Below are 20,215 nucleotides of genomic sequence, written 5' to 3'. Positions count from 1 at the left end.
AATTTTTCACTGATGAACCTCAAGGCTTGAAAACAACACCAGTCTTAACTGAGACAAACACATTTGATTTTCCAAAAATCAACATTTATGTTTAGAAATATTCTCCGCATAACAAAAAGCTAGCAGGAAAAGTAACTCCACCAACTCACCTGACTTTCCTGACCCTGCAGTAGTATTAGGTTTCGTAATTAAAGGCTTTATTGTTAAAGGCTTTCCTCCCGAAGAAGTAGATGGTTGCTCTGTAGAAGCCACATCTGTTATCCCCCTATTGCTTCTAGTCCTTACAAGAGAAGAGGTTTCAGCTGCTTTTCCATTCATCTGAGGTGGGGCATGTCTCAGTGCTGTTGATCGCACAGGTATAGAAGATGAAGAGGAGGCAGAAGTTTCTCCCTTCAGCTGAGGTTTTATTAATCTCCTTTTCCTTTCAGGACTGCAAAAGAATTAACAATTTGAAACCTGGATGACCACTCTTATGTTGCACAGGAATACATAAAAATAAATACTAGTGTCTGAGACCACAGGAGAAATACAATGAATCATCTCTGTATCAAGAACATTACAAGCATGACGTTTTCTGAAGAAATTTCTGTAGTTGTGAGCCTCTAAAAAGTGAATCTTTAATAAAGGATCACAATACATGCTGCAGGTATGACAAAATATGAAGCCATCACTACCCTCACAATACTAATTTACTGTACATGTTCAGCACTTACACTAGGATAGCTCTAGTTAAAGGTTTAAAACCTCCCACACCATAGCAACTTGCATTTCAAAGCTATCATTCTGCAACACAGGGAACAATAAAGGAAGTATTAAGAAACCACCACGTTAAATTCTACTATTTAGGTATGTCAAACATGCACAGCTTTTCACAAATACTGTACAGAAATGAACATACCTCGATGCGACGCTACTGGAAACTGAACTGCTTCTGCTTCTTTTTTTCCTTCGTCTCTTTATTGTATTTCTTTTATGAAAGCGCAGGGCAGATTTATAATCTGATAAAATAGAACTTATATGTTCTTCAAAGAAAGCAGAAAGGCGCAAACTCATGCTGTAGATCTAAAAAAGAAAAAAGGCACTAAATGAGCAAGTTTTCTACTCTTCCAAAGCATCCATTTATTTATCTATCACGGTGCAATAGCTAGAAAAGGGTACGGACCAATATGGAAATGTTTTAAAGAAATATACAGTTTCTTGCAACACATTTACACTAATCCAGTTTGCATTAACTGTTCTCACAATTTGAAAAGTATATTATGACTGAAGATCACATACAAGCAAAAGTAAAATCTGGAAAAGTCACATTTCCAGCTGTCACTTTCCAACTGCATTTCTAGAATGTTTTCCTTTCTATGTGTGTCCTAGCTGTGTTCTCAGCTGAACATGAGCCAGCAGTGTGCCTGGATGGCCAAGAGGGCCAATGGCATCCTGGCGTATATCGGGAACGGTGTTGTCAGCAGGAACAGGAAGCGATTGTCTCCCTGTACTCAGCTCTGGCTGGTGAGGCTGCACCTTGAGTACTGTGTCCAGTTTTGGGCCCCTCACCGCAAGAAAGACATTGAGGCCCTGGAGAGGGTTCAAAGAAGGCAACAAAGCTGCTAAGGGGTCTGGAGCACAGGCCTTATGAGGAGCGGCTGAAGGAGCTGGGATTGTTCAGTCTGGACAAGGGGAGGCTGAGGGGAGACCTTATTGCTCTCTATAACTTCCTCAAGGGAGGTTGTAGTGATCTGGGAGTTGGCCTCTTCTCTCAGGTAACTAGTGATAGAAGTAGAGGGAATGGCTTCAAGCTGCACCAGGGGAGATTTAGGCTGGACGTTAGGAAATACTACTTTTCTGAAAGAGTGGTCAGGCACTGGAATGGGCTGCCCAGGGAGGTGGTGGAGTCACTGACCCTGGAAGTGTTCAAGGAGCATTTGGATGTTGTGTTGAGGGACATGGTTTAGTGAGTACTATTGGTGATAGGTGGATGGTTGGACTGGATGATCTTGAAGGTCTTTTCCAACCTTGTTGATTCTGTAATATTCTGAAGAAACAATAGAGAAAGACCCCTCGTGGAATTTACTTGGTCATACACAGGATCAAGAAAACTAATTTTCTTCTGCGTTATGTTGCACCCATACATCCTAAATTTGAGCACCACTTTATTCTTCTTATGGATGAATTAGTACTACTGCTGAGTTGGTTGCAATAACTACGATAGATGAATTAGAACTACGTAGGCACATATTTTTCTTTTTTTTTTTTTCCCCCCTCTGTTCTTGGATGGCTTACAGAGACACAATCAAACTCACTTTAGATCACAACTAACTGATGGCACACAGTTGCTATTAATTCTGGAAACAAATTCATAAATGAACTGACTAGATATTTTAAGAAGGGACACAGAAAAATCTTGAAATACAAAGCATAACAACAGTATTGCAATAAATGCCTATCCCATGACATATCAAATTATTTGAGTGCCAGACTAAACAGTGGAAGTGACAGATACTCAGAGCATTTCTGGAGAGGACATCCAAAGAAAATGTGTAAAATACGTGAAAATATGTAAAAATTAGATACAAATGTATGTTAGATGTGCCAAGAAAAAAAATCCAATGGATTTTACATTTACTTTTCAAGAAAAGCATCAGTGATGTAGAGTAAGATACTAAAAATATCACTGAATTGTAAGACTGGGAATAAAAACAGTGCCATGCCTATACACAGAAGCACACATTCCAGAATAAAAAAAATGCCTAACCACAAAACACTCCACTTTTGCTTCTAAGTAAAAAAAAGCTTAATTCTACTAACCTGGTCTGTTTGGAAGAAGATGGAAAAGAATATAACAATGTCAGAAGAAACAATGAAACCACACTGGAGCTTAAACAATGGCCAGAATTCTTCTATCTTGGTTTTAGCTGATAAAGTGAGATCAGGACAGAATCTAGATCTACCCCAAAAGCCTTGCTCTTTGATACAACGACAGGAGAAGTGATTGATTTTTTCAGTCAGCTCAAACTGTGAGTGGGACTACTACTGACTGAAAAGATAACAATCACTGATAAAGTCTTGCTAAGAACTTCCATTAAGATAGATGTTCATGCACTTTAGGATGATAAAGTCCTAATGATTAATATGCTGCTTAAAAGTCAGTTGTGAAAGCTAGTGAAGACATCAAAACATATTATCAGAAAAGTTACACAGTATGCTTGGACACGCCTAGGTAGCCTTCAACAAAAGCCACATTTGTACCTTTCACCTCCAGCAGATAATGCACCTACCAGTGAATTTGAGAGAAAATGTTAAGAAATCTACCTGCAGAAAGGTATTTCAGTACCAGCTTAGTAACAGCAGCTTTGTAGGCTCAATTTTGTGCAAGATTTTTGGGAAACAGACCTGTTTAAGTGCCTCTTTACTATCTCACCACATCCTAGTGAACATTAGAATTCTCTGCTCTTGTGATAGTTCAGTTTTGGACAACATCATAAGTGGAGGAAGTTGAGGGTACGTAGATGTTCATATCTGTATGCACAATGAAAATCCCATTTCTTCTCCAAAATATCAGTTACACTCTACTACTGTACACACAGTCACATTTCTACCATCTTGCCTTCAGCATGGATCTCCCTGCAGATCCACTTGGAAATATTTTGAAACAAAGTGCAGAATATCGGAAATACAGACACTTAAACAGCAAACTTTCTTTCAAAATACAAGGTTGCACTACCTTCTCAGAAATATTCATGTTTGAAAATCAGAAATAATTAAATTGATTACTGTAAAAAAAAAAAAAAAAAATCTAATTTCTGATTTTCTGCCCTGTTAGATTTTTCTAAAACAGTACATATTCTTAAATAAATAAATAAAATCTTACCCTTGATCTTTTACTTGGTGTGTAGGCCTTTGAATTGCTGAAAATAAGTCTCACATCTTTACACAACTCCATTGGTGACTCATAGTTACCAGCTTCCAGTGTTTCTCTAACAGTAGCAAAATCCATAGGCGTGTCAATAATATCTCTGTAATCCTGTTAAAAAACAGCAAAGTATTATAAATTTTTTTTCAAGCCTCAATATATCATTTTGATTTGAATGAATTTGATACACCTGCTAAAGCTTCATATTGTTTTCACATGCTAGCATTAAAACACACAGTTTGAATATTTTAATCTGATGACAGCCTTAGCGCACTTCTGTTGAAACCTGAGCAGTCGCTCAGATGGAGATCTAACAGTTTAAGAAAGTTAATACTGAAATAACGAAAAGTGCACAGACCCTGTTCAAACCAATCATAGAATTTTTACTAGGCTACAGAAGAAACAAGAGAACAGTCATATGATAAGAAGCTCAAATGATGTTGAATTAAACCATCAGAACGTATGCAACCTGTGCAAGTAACTCTGAATGTAAAAAGCTAGAGAGGACAGCTCAAACCTAGTAAAGTGCTCCTTATCAACTCACTCAAGAATCTGAATCACAAAGGCTGGCTACTCGTAGTTAGCCATGGCACAAAGTTGAAGTTTCTTCAAAAATTACGGTGTACAGAGCACCAAAACTACAGTGAATTAATGTTCCCAGAGCATCAAGACCGACCTAACCACTGACTTCTGAAAAGAATCCTCTTTTTTTCTAATTGAGACAAGTGATTTATCCCAGATTCTTTAGAGAAGAAAGAAAGAGATCCAAGGCAACAAGACTTTTGTGTTAAAACATTCAGTTTTTACAACTGGCTGCTCACAGCTATTTTCATTCCAGTGAAATCATCCAGGCAGAAAGTTGTTATTGTTATTACAGTTAATATTTCACTACAGTGCTTCAAAGGGTACTACTTCTGCAACAGTCTTGATGACTGTGATATGAAAATTACTCTTAGTTTGTATATTTCTGAAATGAAAACAAAAAATATGCCACAGTAATATCTGTCACAATAAGCAACCAAACATATTCTCTTCATATGTGACCATTTTTCACCCAGGAAAGGATACAGGCATCTTAATCTCAAAAGCTGTGTACTTACAACACAGTCATCTCTTTTAAGAGAGCAGAGATGTACAATTTATTTTGAAATTAAAGAGATAATAAACATTATTATCAAGCGACAGTCAAACACTGATAGAAAAGCTCTGTCAATAACACTGCCTGAAGTTTCAATTAAATGAGGTGAAAGAATGGTCACAGTTGAAAGAAACCTAACAGCACTATTATAATCAATCTTGCTGTTCTCAAACTCACTGGATATTCAAGGAGATCCACCGGCTGCCGAAATGGTTCGGAGTCTTCACACTGAAAAATGAGATTCAGCAGCTCCTGGCACTGCTTCTTCCATGATTGAATGTCATATGACTGGGCCCTATTACGTAGCCGCCTCTTCGGCTGATGATCCTGAAACGATAATATTGTCTGGTATTTATTCAATAAACCATCTCTCTTTTTACAAAATCAAATGTAAAGGGTACCCTGCAGGACACAAATTCTAATTAATTAATTACTAATGTGCAACAGAATCACAGAACTGTAGCAGCTGGAAGGGACCTCCAGAGATCAGAGTCCAACCCAAACAGCCCATGCAGAAATTCTTTTATACTGGACAACTCAGGAGAGTGACACTTCAGTCACAATAAATTCAAAACTTTCCAAAAGATGAGATTACACAATTAAAGACATACAATTTTAAATCCAATTTGTTTACAAAGACATTTCATATTATTTGATGCACTATAAACAACAAAATATGATTTTACCTTTCTTTTTCTAGTGGAAGTTCCTGGCACATTTGTATCTTTCTCTTCTTCCTTTGAGCAAGATAATGAGTTGCATAAAAATGTTAAAAAAATATAAGCATAGATGAGTAGGTAAATTCTGTCATATTTCATCTCGTAATTTGAGTCTTAACAATTCTATCCCTGTCTCTCTAGAAAGCATTTTGTGTGACCATCAGTTTTGAGAATCTCTCAGAAGTCTAAGAAAAACCTGTCTGCGCTACAGGAAGAGAGGCACCTGGATTTTTACCAGTTTCCCAGCTAACAAGAAACACCTAATTGGCAACATACCCTACTCTGTAACAGTGACTGAACAAAGTATTTTTGCATCCAGTCAGAAAGATGCTTCAGTCTCATTTGTCCAATCCAGCAATGCCAACATTCAAGACACAACCACTTACCTCATCAGAGTCAGACAACACTTTCTTCTTCATTGCATTGTATAATAGAATGATGTCATAGCAACTCTGGTCTCTGTACAAAAAAAAAATACATGCAGCTTTATTTTCTGTCTTCATCTTCGGAATCAACTGTATTTTGCATAGAGTAAGGACAATATTTATTAAGTCATACTTAAATGAAGTGATGAAGTGTTTAGTGCCCTAGAAATACTTAGAGGACCACATTAATAAGAAAAGCTAATCTACTGCTCAAAAGCTGCAAAATATTTTCTATATTCCATAAAATACAGAATGCTTAACAGTGACATTTCAAAATGAAAAACCATAATCCCTTACCATGAGCTTATTAGCATTAGGAAAATCTATTATACTTCATAAAGGGCTTTGCAGACTATTCAGCTTTATAAGAAACATTTTATACGTGTTTCTAGTTCACTTAGATGAGTATATTAATCGGCACAAACTATAGTCCATTATTAAATAAGAATATTCATGCGTTGCAGTAATTTAGGTAAGTCAATTAAAAACACACACTTTTAATAACACCGGTGTGCTTAATTAATCAAAAGAAAAGAAGCTATGTAGGATAAAGACATTAAAGAACTAAAATTATTAACAGTGCAGCCTTTCATGTGTGTATCTGTTCCTAAAAGTGGGTTTCATTAAAACTTTAATATCTGAAGCAGTTAAGTATTTTTCACTGTTTTTGCCAGTGTCTGAAATCAAACCTCAGATTTATGTGTGGTTACAGAAGTCTTAGATTTTCAAGTAAGTAATGTAAGTCTAATGTTTTTAAAAGAAAATACTAACACTTTGTTCAACTAATGAAGCATCTTGCCATTTTAACTATGTAAAAGCAGATGCACTCATTGCCTACAAGCAAATCAGGACAGCAGGCATAATAAGCTCTAGCAAACTTTAGATTGCAGACGGTCACAAAAAAGGTTTGAGACTGTTTCTAATGACTGCAATGCCTCCAATTTTTATTTTGTACACCAACCATCACTTTCAGGCACATTCAGCTGTAAAGATTTTAGAATTAAGTTCCCAGTTATACTAAGAAAAGCAGTAATAAAATTAAATATATCCATAATTCCACAGATACTCAGACCCACATTTATTATTCAGTAAAAAGTCTCCAGTCAATGTATAATAAAACTTCATCTTGTTTTGTAACCTAATGTCCTCTTGTTTTGTAAACAAAACTTTCTTTTTTTCTGCCCTAGCAGCAGACAACTGGCTTATTGAAGCTACAGAACCACATCTTTGTCACTTATATTCCAAAGAGCTAAAAGACCTTGGTAAGAAACTCACTTTATGAAGTGTAGCAGAAGATCTGTGACAAATTTGGCAGACTTGACAATAGGACTTCCAGGTTCATTAAATGTGCGAGTATTATGTTCTATGTATCGGACTTCCCACATTAATGAAGAAAGTCGTCTGTGCAAGAGAGAGGAGTCAACATCATGGAAGAAAACAGTATCAAACAGACTACATTTCTAACAACATATTTTAAAAGAGGAGAGAAAGCCTCATATTGTTCTTCTAGTGTATTATTCTGTTCATTTTTTGACATTAAATTAGAAAACATAAACGCTCAGACATATTACCCTACATCACCAGCAGAAGGAAGCTTCCTCTGGTTTCTTGTCCTCCCGTGTCCTGACATTATACAGATAGCTTGCACTCCCCAGAAAGATTCACTTGTAATGCTTTCGCTATTACTAATCTTTTATAATATAAATAACCCAGCATGTATCACTTCTTAAGTCACAGTTGAGAACTGTAATGATGAAAATGCATTAGAAGTACACATCTTATTCTAATAAGTGGCAATGATCAGAATTCCTCACACGTCTGATTTAGTTAAATGACTAAAGAATAGTCACAATATTGTGACTATATATATATATATATATATATACATACACACACACACAACAAAAGTAATAATACAAAGCAAAATAAGCATGTGTGTGAGTGTGTACGAGTGTGTGCGCGCACTGTAGAAACATACTGGCATTCTGAGACTTGTTTCAGAAGAGGAAGAATGCCCTAAGGCAGGACTCATGAAAAGCTACTGAAGACATCAGAAGCAATCAGAACTGCCATTCCTCCACACATTAAAGGAAAATAATTCACTGGAATACACAAAGCAATAATCATTAGCTAACCAAGCCCAGACAATCCTACAAACTAGTAAAAACCAATTTACTGAAGAGGCTATGCCAATGACCAAAAATAACTGATGCTTTTGACGAAAGGAAACAAACCCAAGTGACTGAAAACTCCTTGCCACTGCTGATGACATGGCAGTACATTAGAAAAGCCAAAGCTAGATTATCATGCAGTTAACATGGAACCAGATACATGTGCATTATGGCATTATAAAACATAAAACCTAGGCATCCTTTAAAAAATGAAAATGTGATTTCCGTTTAGAGTACTATCTCCAGTCAGTACATGTGAAGTTCTATGAACTAACATTGACATTTTGCCCAAATCAACATGCTGTGGAATCATAGAAATGTTTGAGTTGGAAGGGACCCTTAAAGATCGGCTTTTCCGACTCCCCTGCAGTGAACAGAGATACCTACAGCTACACCAGGGTGCTCAGAGCCCTGTCCAGCCTGACCTCGATGCCTCCAGAGATGGGGCATCCACCATCTCTCTGGGCAACCTGCTTCAGAGCCTCACCACTCTTACTGTAAAAAAGTTTTTTCCTTATATGCCATCTAAATCTCCTCTCCTTTTAGCTTGGAACCATTTCCCCTTGTCCTGTTCAGATGAATTCAACAAAAGCACTAGAAGGAGACTCAATTGCAAACCATAAATTTTCCAAAACAAAAAAGCAAAAAGTAGTATTTTAAAGGAATGTGCTCCTTAATGGATAATATTTTTACTGCATATAAAATACAATGATTGCAATCACAGTTTAGGGGAAAAGTCAAAATCGCATTAAAAAAGTTAAAATTACTTTTGTTGCTGTCCAACCATTTAGAATTTCAGGGCCAGCAATTTAAGAAACTATGTTCCATTTCATGTCTTAACATGATAATGCAATATTTAAAATCAAACAAACAGAAGTACATTATATACCTATAAAACACTTGACAGGCGTCTAAGGTTTCGCCTATTAAAAAAAATCAGAAGCAAACTTAATTTACTTTGCAATACTTTTCAAATCTCACATGACATAAACAAGAATTGACATCCCATAATTGTAAAATGCATTTTGGTCAAGAGATGTTCAATCCCTGTAGGATAGAAGATTAGACAAACAGAAAAACACACCTGTGCACATTTCTAAATTGGGTATAACAAGACTAACAGCTACCAAAACCACTGCTGGCAATATTTCACAGCAGTAACTGAGACTTGGATCTAACCTGTAAAATCTGCTTTCCAGTCTTTGTTTAATGGTACTCAGGTCTGTGGGATATGCCACAACAGTGCAATACATTGGGTAAGCTTGAAGATCCACAGGGGCCACAAATGCAGATGCGATATCTACACAGAAATCAAAATAAATCCAAGTTACATACCACAAAAACAATTAGAGTTCCAAGAATTTCAAAGTTTCCTCCTGCAACATCTGCTATTTTTTCATGCTTGAAACACATGATATTTATCCAAAATCAACGGTAATAACCATGCTAGATACTCTGAACAATTTGTAGTATTTTACGTATAAAATGTTTGCTCACATGTATGCTGCTAGTACAAGTGCTGTATTGCACACCCATCCTATTATGCATGAAGCACCATGCTCTTCAGAGACACAGCAAGTGAATGCAAAATAAACACATTTGAAAAGTAAATTTAAACATATAAATTACACGCATAAGAAGATACGCAATTCAGAATTATTATTTACAAGACACATTCATTCCATTTAGTTTTATATTGCCACTCTCTCAACTTCAAACAAAACAACTCATTAAATTCTCACCATAAAAGCCATAGTAGTATTTTGATCTCATTAAGATATGGAGAAAAGCCATTCTCAATATAAAACAGAAATACAATTCTCCTATCTTGACCAAATAGCAAAGAAGCTATTTCATACTGATCCACCATAAAGCCAAAGACCACTGGGCAATTTAAGTCTATGCAGCTGGCCCAAATTCTGTTTGTTTCCCTCCCCCCCATGCTTAAAGCATCATGTCTGCTTAGACATCATTCTAAAATTTGAAACTAAGAAGGAAAATAAAGAGAAAAGCAAATAACGCCTTTAAAGTATGTCTCCAATGTTTTCAAAAATCAGAAACTCTTCTTCTGAAAGTTGCTAACTTTCTCTTGTAAACCTTTGAGCAACAGCTACTTTGGACCAATGCACACCACATATGCTATAGTTAAATTCCAAACTAAGTAGTATGCCATACAAAAAATGAAAAACGTGAAACTTTCTCTGATAAAAATACACGGTGAAAACAATCAAAACTTCCTTTCCTCAAAATTTTTAAATATAATTCTATAATTTGGATTAGTACATTACATATAAATTTTATTTCTTTTGGAAGCAAAAGGAAGCTTCTTATAAAACCAAAGGAATCGTAATGTAGGATACTCAGGAGTCAAAAGTATTTCAAAAGTTAATAGTTTTCCAGGATTTTTGAACATAAGTAATTCAAAATCAGAACTGTCTTTGGCAAGCTATATATATGTAATTTATGACCATTGTTACCCAAAGATCCGAGACTGCTGACTTATCACAGAATATACAAAGATTTGTGATTCAGCCAGTATTTCACTGATATATCTCCAGCTCACACACTCATCTTTGATCATGAAAATGTTGCAGTGATGTGTTTAGTGTTTTAACAATTACCTTATCCAAAACTGCCTTCTACTTCTAAGTAGTAATTGTTCTACATCCAAATAGCAAATGGCTTTTCATAAGTTAATCAATTACTTTATCCTCAATATTTGCTTTTACAGAACTTCTGGTTTTTTTCAGACACAACTGAGGTTATGTGGGGGAGAAAAGTGGAATTAAAACAAGGCTAACAGAGGAGAAACCTAGACATAGGAATCCATTCTCTAAACATATATTTTTTTCTACCTGTAGTACAATTAATAAGTATTCTATGCAACATAAGGCTGGCACTTCTAAGTCTAATAAGTAATTTGAGTAGCTAACATCAAAAATCAAATACTTGTTTTTACCATGCAAGACCCAACCCCCCTCACATACGTCGTTACCAAAACAAAAAACAAACAAACAAAAAAAAACACCTTTTAAAAGAAAGTTCAGGTTTTTGTATGTACTCACTATATGAAAAATTTAAAATGTGCAGTGATAAAGTTCTGTTCCATTTAATCAAATAGAAGGTTCATTATTATTTTTAGCAACATTAGCAGTTACTGATCTTTGTAATTTCAGAAGTATACATGAGCATAGGTACAAAACATAATACAAAAACACTTTCTATAATATTCAAGACATACCTAGAGTCATGAGTTGGTTTATGCCTGCAATAATTCTGTCACACTCCTGGTCTCGTGTCCTGGAGCCCCACTCTCCATCCAGAGGTTTATAGAGCAGTGTTCTGCGCTCTTCGTCTGTTAAAGGAACACTAGTCCCCAGTTCTTCTGGAAATACAGCTAGAATGTAAATTCAATGAAATATTCATCTTTGTATCTCAGGAAATACATGAATCGACTCAATTAAGAAAAATTAATTCAAAATGTAGATCATCATTCCACTAATGAAGACAAACATCATTTTTGTATTAAAAATGTTTTGAGCAAATCATTCAGTATCCTAGTTCTATTGTTGTATTTTAAATTTAAATCTTTATGATGCAATTTGGTGTGCAAATCCTTTATTAAACTAGATTTACTGCCTTCCAAATAGCTAACTGCAGAATTTATTTTACAACCAATTAGGGTAAACTTTCATCATAATTAAAGTTTATGTTTGTTTCTTAAAACCCCAAATTCTTGGCAATGCAGCCAGGATTTGTAGTGGACAATTTGCAGACAGAGCTAAGATGTGTGATGTTAGACACTGAAACAGTCTCCGTAGAGAGATTCAGCCACGGAGGGATTCAACAACCCTGCCAAATTTTTTCAAGTCAAATACTAAAAGCAGAACTTCTGAGCAATCAAAATGAGGTGCCATCAGTCTGGCATTCTTAATGATCTACCGACTTTGACAACCCATAATGTAACAGGTAGATTTTCAGAGAACAATGCACACTGCTCTTCTTTAACTTTCTTTTTTTTTTTTTGAAAAAAAGTTTATAACACAAGACAGCATTTGTTGATGCAGTGTGGATACAAATACGGATTCAGTTATCTGCTTGCTGTAGTTATTTACTCTGGTCATATTAGTACTCTTGATTTTGACTTATTTATAAGAAGTACCAATTAAAAGAAGGGTTGAAATGAAAAAAAGTAGAAATGAAACATGTACAACTTGAAAGAATGAAGAATTACACATGGTTACTTGTGGATGACAAAATTAGCAAAAGTTTCCCATAAAATAGAAGGAAAAAATACTGATTTTGCTTTACTTTTTAACCAGATTTTAATAAAATCATCAAAACATTCGAGTAAAGAAGAAAAAAAATGCAATATTCTGTCCTTGGCCCGTGAATAGTGCCCCTGCTGTACTGCCCACTCTGCTGCATGTTTATCTGCCACAAGTTCTGGATCAAACAGGCCGCAAAGCTTATATGACCAAATGCTCTCACTGGCACATGTGGAGACTTCAATGCACAGAACACCTGCAATCATGCCAAGACTTCTGAGAATAGGCAGCTTAAAGCTGTCATGGGGCACAGGCTTAACTTCAAACCTCTCTAAACGCATAACAAGTTAACTGCAACGGTACACTGCCTACTAGGAGTGTTTGTAACATTCCTGGCTATTTCTATACACTTTGTTCAAGCCTGCTTTTTTCCTAAGGGAAAGTTGTCAGCCCATTTATCTTGGTCCATAATTTAGTTTGATCATTAGCAATGTTCTTTAAACGCACTCCTTCAGAGGTGAAATTGTACAACGTTTTTTACTTCCTTATATACACTCTTAAAGTAAACTGAATTATTAATGTACCATACCATTAGTTGGTATCAGCTCCATGTCCCAAGGACTCATCTTCTCAGTATCTCCATTATCCCAGCTTAAAAAATAACCACATTTAAATTACTAATATTGCTTAAAGTAATTTAATGTTTGTAATAACTTATTTAAATTTAAAAGACTATTGTAATAAACTGGTACAGCAAGATGCATGACTGAATTTAATGAGAGGAAGTTGCTCAGTCAATATGTCAAATGAAAAACTTAATTATAATAGATTGAAGATAAGTTTGCTAACCAGACATTGTAGCACTGAAATAAGCTATCGGGATAATCGGGCTGAAGGGGTTCCTGGCTTTCAATTGTTCCAAACCACCAGGCATCATCTATTACTGATCTGAAGCGGTCACCTAGGTAAGAGCACAAAATAATTTCATCAATGCAGGGCACCTTATTCCTATGAAGAAAATTGGTTTACAGATACCTTCAGCTTGCTCTTGAATAGAGATCTCTTTAAATGCTTGCAGCATGAACAGAAATATGAATCACATTATTTAAAGAAACAAATGAAAAAACCAACCACAATGAAACTCTTAAATTCTTTCTGAAGGTTACCTTTAAATCAAAATGAAGCAATTAAGAATGGGCACAAATAAAAACAATCAGTGGCTTACAAATATAATTCCATGACCTTTATATATGAATTTATTTCTTAATTTCATACAGAACTAGGACATTGCAATGCTGCACCTTTAAGACTAAAATCTACTTGCATTAAATGCCACATGCTATCTTAAAATAACTACGCACTGACACCTCTGTACAGGGAATACTTTTACATCCTGCTGAGCAAATTCTCCTTAGTTTCTGAAGTGTTTTTCAGCTATGTGTATAAACAATTTCCAACTGCAAATCAGAGGTTCATTTCCTTTATTCTGCAGGCAATCTGACTGATAGAATTTAATTTATTAAAGATTCCTCAAAAGGTTTGCAGTCATTTATGATGACTTGAAATGGTTCACTATCGCAATGCAATCGTAAGCTAAGCAAAAAGGTCAGAAGCATTGTTTAAAGAATTACACATCAGAATACAAAGAACACACGTCATTGTAATTTTTAACACTTTCCATAAGACATGCCACAGAAATTAGAAACAATTTTAGTGAAGCGCTTACTTCACTCAATCCAAGAACAAAGATCATTTAAATTATCTGAGATTCCAAGAACTGTACACTCTTGTTTTCAAGAGATTTGAAAACTATGCATGCCACTTTCTAACCTTCAGCAATGCAATCCTCCTCCAACAAACTCACATAAAGGAAATAGTCCACAACCTCAACAAGCTCAAATGCTTGCTGCAGTTGTCTGAATTATTAACGACTACATACATTCTCAAGACATTCTGCTTTCTTTGCTGCACTTTTTTTTTTTAAATGGACTGCATGTATACATATCAAATACTAAACTTCCATTCAGCGGCTAAAAGTAACAGAACAAAGTAATTCATACCAGCAAAATCTGAAATGCAATATCCAAAATGAAAATAAGGGTTGATGCCGTATTCTACAGGAACAGAGTAGCCTGAAGAGCTCTTACAGAACAGCCTCCCTGCATGGCATTCCCCAGCGATCAGTTTTAGGAAGAGACATGAGTAGGTATGATTGTGAGTGCCTTCGTGATGCTAAGCACTAAGCAGTTCAAAACCACATAAAGGAACATATACCACCTGTCTCTTCACATTTTTTCAAAAGCCACAGCATTCCTATGGACAGAATGCTAAGGTAAGAAGAGCACGTAATTGAAAATGCTCACAGATGGATCCCTTCAACCATTATTTTGCCCTTAATGTGATCTTATCTATGGGACACAAGAAAGCTATCTATGAAGACATTAAATCAAAAATTCTTGTTAAAAGAGGGATTTAATATAATTTTCCAAAACTGAATATCACCAGATAATGTCAGTTTGGTGGAATTATAAAATATATGCTAAACTTACAGTGACTGCTATCCAAGAGGTATGTATGCGTACCTGTCTTAGAGGAATAGCAAATGCTCAAGGAATCCTACCAGAATGTTTTAGCTCAAATATTAGTATTCTAGTTCAACCAGAAGACAATGAGATGCAATAAATACATACCTGAGTACAAAGAAAAATCTATCACTCCTCAGACTTTTTAAGTGTGTTATCTTAAGGACTGATACACTTAAAAATCACAGGAACTCTTGGTATTAAAAAATGTAAATAATATATAAAGGAAATATTCTTCCTTTTCACCACCACAAAAAATCTCAAACATAACAAAAAAAAACACAACCCACCACCTAGGATCATTACTGGTTAAGAAATAAAATGTTTTAATGACTTAGAATGAAGACAGAATATTTAATATTCAGTGATCCTTCTAACAGTAGCTATAAAAATATTCATCTGTAGGCTAAGAGACAGAAATCGTAAAGAAATAAGAAATGATAGTAATGGTAGTCCTGAGAGATCAAACTAGTAACTGCTCAGAACATTTTAATATTGTGTTCTACACTGCAACAAAATACTGCAGTGTTTGTTCTAACTACATTAAGTATGTACTTGGAAAATACCCAATGTCAAGAAGAGACCAGGGTAGCACTTCAGAAGACTCCTGGAAGAGCTGTAACAATTTTAGCATCAGTGCCTTTCCTACGCCTGCTTTAGTGTTTCATACAGTCTCACAAAAGGAGACTATTTTAACACTATTCTTACCACCCAGAAGAGGAACTGAACAATGAACCCTGAAACACAGTTGTCAGAGTTATGAACTTGTATTAACCTGTAATGACTTGAGACTTACATTATTTGCCCAGAAATCTTGACAAAAGATTCTGGAGCTTAGAAAAATACTTTTTGTGTAGTCGTGTATTTTTCACAACTGCAGGTTTCTCAAATATAATTGTGATCCTAGGGAGGAGGTGCTACCTGTCCTCATAGCTTTGAGAGTAAAAAGGCTAACAGCTTAAATTCCATCCACTAGCTCTAGATTTGTCACTTATTTCTGTCTAGGCTGTATACATGAGGCACAGCAGTCATTCTTTAACTGCTGCCACAATCCTGTGGAAACACATAGTGTGGCAAAGGAGAAGACCACTGATTAACGCCTATCAAGAAAAAGCAAAGATTGGTGACATTTTAGTAGGTGTTGACCAAACTTGTCTCCTACGGGATCTTAATGCTATATTAATCTTTAATGAGGAAATCAAGGTATATTTTCCTAATGATTTAGAAACTATGGGTTTTCACCATATTCCCTTAGATTTAAAGACTAGCTGTCCTTTTGAAGATCATTATGTGTGATAGGATATGGAACTTTATTCATATGACATGACGTAAGTTACGTTTATATATGCTACTGGCTTTCTTGGCCTCCTTGGCACACTGCTGGCTCATATTCAGCTGAGCGTCAACCAACACCCCCAGGTTCATTTCTTCCACACAGTCTTCTAGCCACAGATGGCCAAGAAGGCCAATGGCATCCTGGCTTGTATCAGAAATAGTGTTACCAAAGATGTGATTATCCCTTTGTACTCAGCACTGTGAGGCTGCACCTTGAGTACTGTGTTCAGTTTTTGGCCCCTCGCTACAAGAAAGATATTGAGGCTCTAGAGCTTGTCCAGAATAGAGCAACAAAGCTGGTGAGGGGACTGGATCACAAGTCTTATGAGGAGCAGATGAGGGAACTGGGATCGTTGAGCCTCCTCTTGTCCAGACTAAAAGGAGACCTTATCACTCTCTGCAACAATCTGAAAGGAGGTTGTGCTGAGGTGGGGTTCAACATCTTCTCTCATATAACTCATGACAGAACTAGAGGGAATGGCCTCAAGTTGTGACAGGGGAGATTCAGGTTGGATGTTCGGAACATTTTTTTCTCAGGGAGATGGTGGACTCACTGTCCCTGGAAGTGCCCGAGAAATATTTAGGTGTTGTACTAAAGGGAAATATTGATGGTAGGTGGAAACATTGATGGTGGACTGGATGATCTTGGGAGTCTTTTCTAACCTTCATGATTCTGTGATTCTATATATTACTAATGCACGCATATACTCAGCAAGGATGTCATAATTTATCAAGGACAGGATACCAATTCACCTCTCCTGGTAGAAAAATCAGATAAGAAACAATTAGAAAGAGCTTCTGACATCCAGCTGTTCCACTTGTTCAGGTTACTTAGCTACAATGAACTTAGGAGAGGACATCAAAAAAGAAATAGTGAACTCAGACTAAAAATGCAGCATATCTGCAGAAACATGTACCATACCAACTGTTACTGAACAGGCAATCAGATATACCATCATGTTGTTGCATTAAAATCTTCCCTTCTTTTATATGACACTTTGCCTGGAGTGGTAAAAAAAAAAAATAATAAAATAAAATAATGCCACCACGTCAGCTCTGCATATGCTACTCACAGCTCCTGAACAGAAGAACTGCAGGAATTGAATCTGTATGCCAAACAGTGCTAGTTTACAAAAACTCTGAGAGTTGGTTTAATATTATACCTATATATATGTTGTCTTATAATTCTCAAAACATGGTATCAAAACCAAATTTCTCCCTTAGGGGAAGAGTTCACCCTGAACTCTGAAGAATCAGTCATATTTGCTCAAGCTTTCAAGTTCAGGGACAATCTAAGAGTGTTCTTAGGAATAAGAACATGTTTATTTCATGACCTCCTGAAAGAAAACAGAGAAATGTTTTGTCATATCGTAGCTCTCCTCCCTTGTTTGATTTCATTGTTAAAAGGTGATCTTTGCTGTTATACAGAAAAGTTGAGTAGGAAGTAGATCTGACTGGAGTACATGCCAATTACAAACACTCTCCAGTATCCAACACTTTACCCAAACAAGTAAAGAGAGATAGGAAAGGTATTTTGTTTGAACAATCTAGATATCATAAATTTCTAATGGTTGAAAAAGTGTTTCTGTATTTCCAGAAATAAGCAGGTCTGAAAGAACTGAAAAAAAAATATTCTAGTAATAATTAGGTTGAAAGAGGGCCTTCAATCTGAAAAATAGAGAGAAAGGCAATGCATGGGATAAAATATGTCAGTTACCAATAAATATTGTATTTCTGAAAAGGTATTCTTCATTCCTCCCTGTAAACACACAACTGAAATTTTCTTTGCACCTTCATTCACAAATCAACTTCAGTATTCTGCCTGCTTGCCTGTTGCTTCAGTCAAGAACAAAGTGAGACTCACATGCAAATATGGCCAGACCTTATCCGCCAATTCCAGTATAATATAGGATTTATTTACCACACCCTACCTTTAAATAAGTTATAATGAAAATACAGAGATGTGAAAACAATCAAACAAAAAGACCTAGAAACCCCACATAACTTACCTATATTCCATCGTCTGTGTTTTGCATCATCAAATTGCTGCCTCAAAACTAGGAAGTCTATGACATCTGGCATGTCATGGTACCTAAATACAATAAAACACACAACTAATAAATAATACAAAAAATATGAAATAAGGCACTTATGTAGTAATTCAACACTTTGACTTCAAACCTTCAAAAACTACAGTTCTAGTCACTGATTTTCAGAGCAATCTAGAATTACCAAAAAAAAAAAAAAAGCTCCAATTTGCATATAACAGTGCTTTTCTTACTTCATGGTGAATGATCCTCCAGTTAGTTTACCCGTATCAGGGTCAAGAAAAGCTAGTTTAAGACAGCAGAGAGTAGGTAATCCCACTTCATACTTAATCCCAACTATTTTCATCAACTCTTGCTCCTGGAATAAACAAAATGCTATGTTAGTTATCTTTAACTTCACTGGTAGTACAAGTTTCTGAAACATGACAATATGAGTGTACTGAAATTAGCAGATTTCCATCAGCACATATTAAAAAAATCAAGTATTTAATTCTGTATTGTTTGGAATATATTTTGCTATGAGATATAAGTGAAGTAAAAATAAAATCAGACTAACCGATTTTTGTTCAAATAATTCAAGGAAGAAGTACAATTCAAGGTATGATTTAATTTGGCTTTTAGGTTAAATTTTTCCCCCTGCGTCTATCTTAAGAACCCAATATTAGGAACATCTGTGTCAACAATCTTCTTCCAGTTAGTTTTCAAAATTCCTTTTTATATTAAGATACCAAAGAAAAATGAAAAATAAATCGTACCCGTAATTCCATTTTATGCCATGGTTGTTTTTTGGGATTAATACTATATATTTTGTTCTTCTTAGCCATTACAACATATGCTTCATGACCTTGTCGGAAATAGTAGACCTAAAAGTGACATGAGACAGTTAGCTAAGATTTTGAGTAATCAGAATGCTAGCGTACTGCTGTCATACAGTGTATGCACTCTCTCTTTTGTCAACTTCTTTTCTGCTTGTTTTTCCAGTATAAGTCACAGGTACTTAAAGAAATTAAGAGGACAAAGCAGGTATCATAAAATCTTTTCTGCTTAGAAAAGAGTAGGAAAGAATTGACAACACCATTTTCAATATGAGCAGAACATCCTAAATTACATGTGAAACCAGAACAATATCAATAGCAAAACCCAAACCATCCATTTATCATCACACTATAGCACAATTCCATGACAGTAAGAAATCCCACTACTCCACTTGTTTATTCAACACAGAAAGACAGCCCTAAGATGACAGTCAAGTATCACTAAATGGAGTATATAGTTAATTGCACCTTTTTTGAACAAGAAATACATTGGCTATTTTATTGGGAAGATCTTCACTTCCATACCACCAAATAAACAGCCTAACAAAAACAAGAACAAAAAATAGGTATTTTAAGCACTTATAACAAATTATTAAAAGTATTTTCCACTGCAAACTTCAACAAGTCAAAATCTAGAGTTTTAACAGAAACTGGATGAACATTTCTTGTCATAATTCCCTGCTGTAATAAAGTAAAAAAAAAAAGTCATCATGGAATGAAGTAGGATGAAGGAACGATAGCTTAAATGTGAAGGCCTCACAACAAAAAGCAGAGGAAATGGCCCTCAATAAAACTACCATTGTTTTTCCA

At 35.6% G+C, this 20,215-nt stretch overlaps 1 protein-coding gene across 1 annotated transcript in view; it reads right to left on the bottom strand.

Annotated features, from left to right (window-relative positions):
- Nucleotides 1–20,215, bottom strand: part of PHIP (pleckstrin homology domain interacting protein) — a 92,672-nt gene that overhangs the window by 4,823 nt on the left and 67,634 nt on the right. Inside the window, 14 exon segments of the mRNA XM_031552556.1 lie at nt 150–430; nt 899–1,062; nt 3,863–4,015; nt 5,220–5,369; nt 5,729–5,779; nt 6,148–6,220; nt 7,462–7,587; nt 9,537–9,657; nt 11,599–11,754; nt 13,215–13,276; nt 13,475–13,586; nt 18,552–18,634; nt 18,824–18,948; nt 19,346–19,453. Coding sequence (XP_031408416.1) covers nt 150–430; nt 899–1,062; nt 3,863–4,015; nt 5,220–5,369; nt 5,729–5,779; nt 6,148–6,220; nt 7,462–7,587; nt 9,537–9,657; nt 11,599–11,754; nt 13,215–13,276; nt 13,475–13,586; nt 18,552–18,634; nt 18,824–18,948; nt 19,346–19,453 — 1,765 coding nt within the window.

The sequence above is a fragment of the Meleagris gallopavo genome, chromosome 2 (assembly GCF_000146605.3).
Source record: "Meleagris gallopavo isolate NT-WF06-2002-E0010 breed Aviagen turkey brand Nicholas breeding stock chromosome 2, Turkey_5.1, whole genome shotgun sequence".
Lineage (NCBI taxonomy): Eukaryota > Metazoa > Chordata > Aves > Galliformes > Phasianidae > Meleagris > Meleagris gallopavo.
The sequence above is the reverse complement of the archived record's forward strand: the minus strand, read 5'-3'. Positions and strand labels throughout refer to the sequence as shown.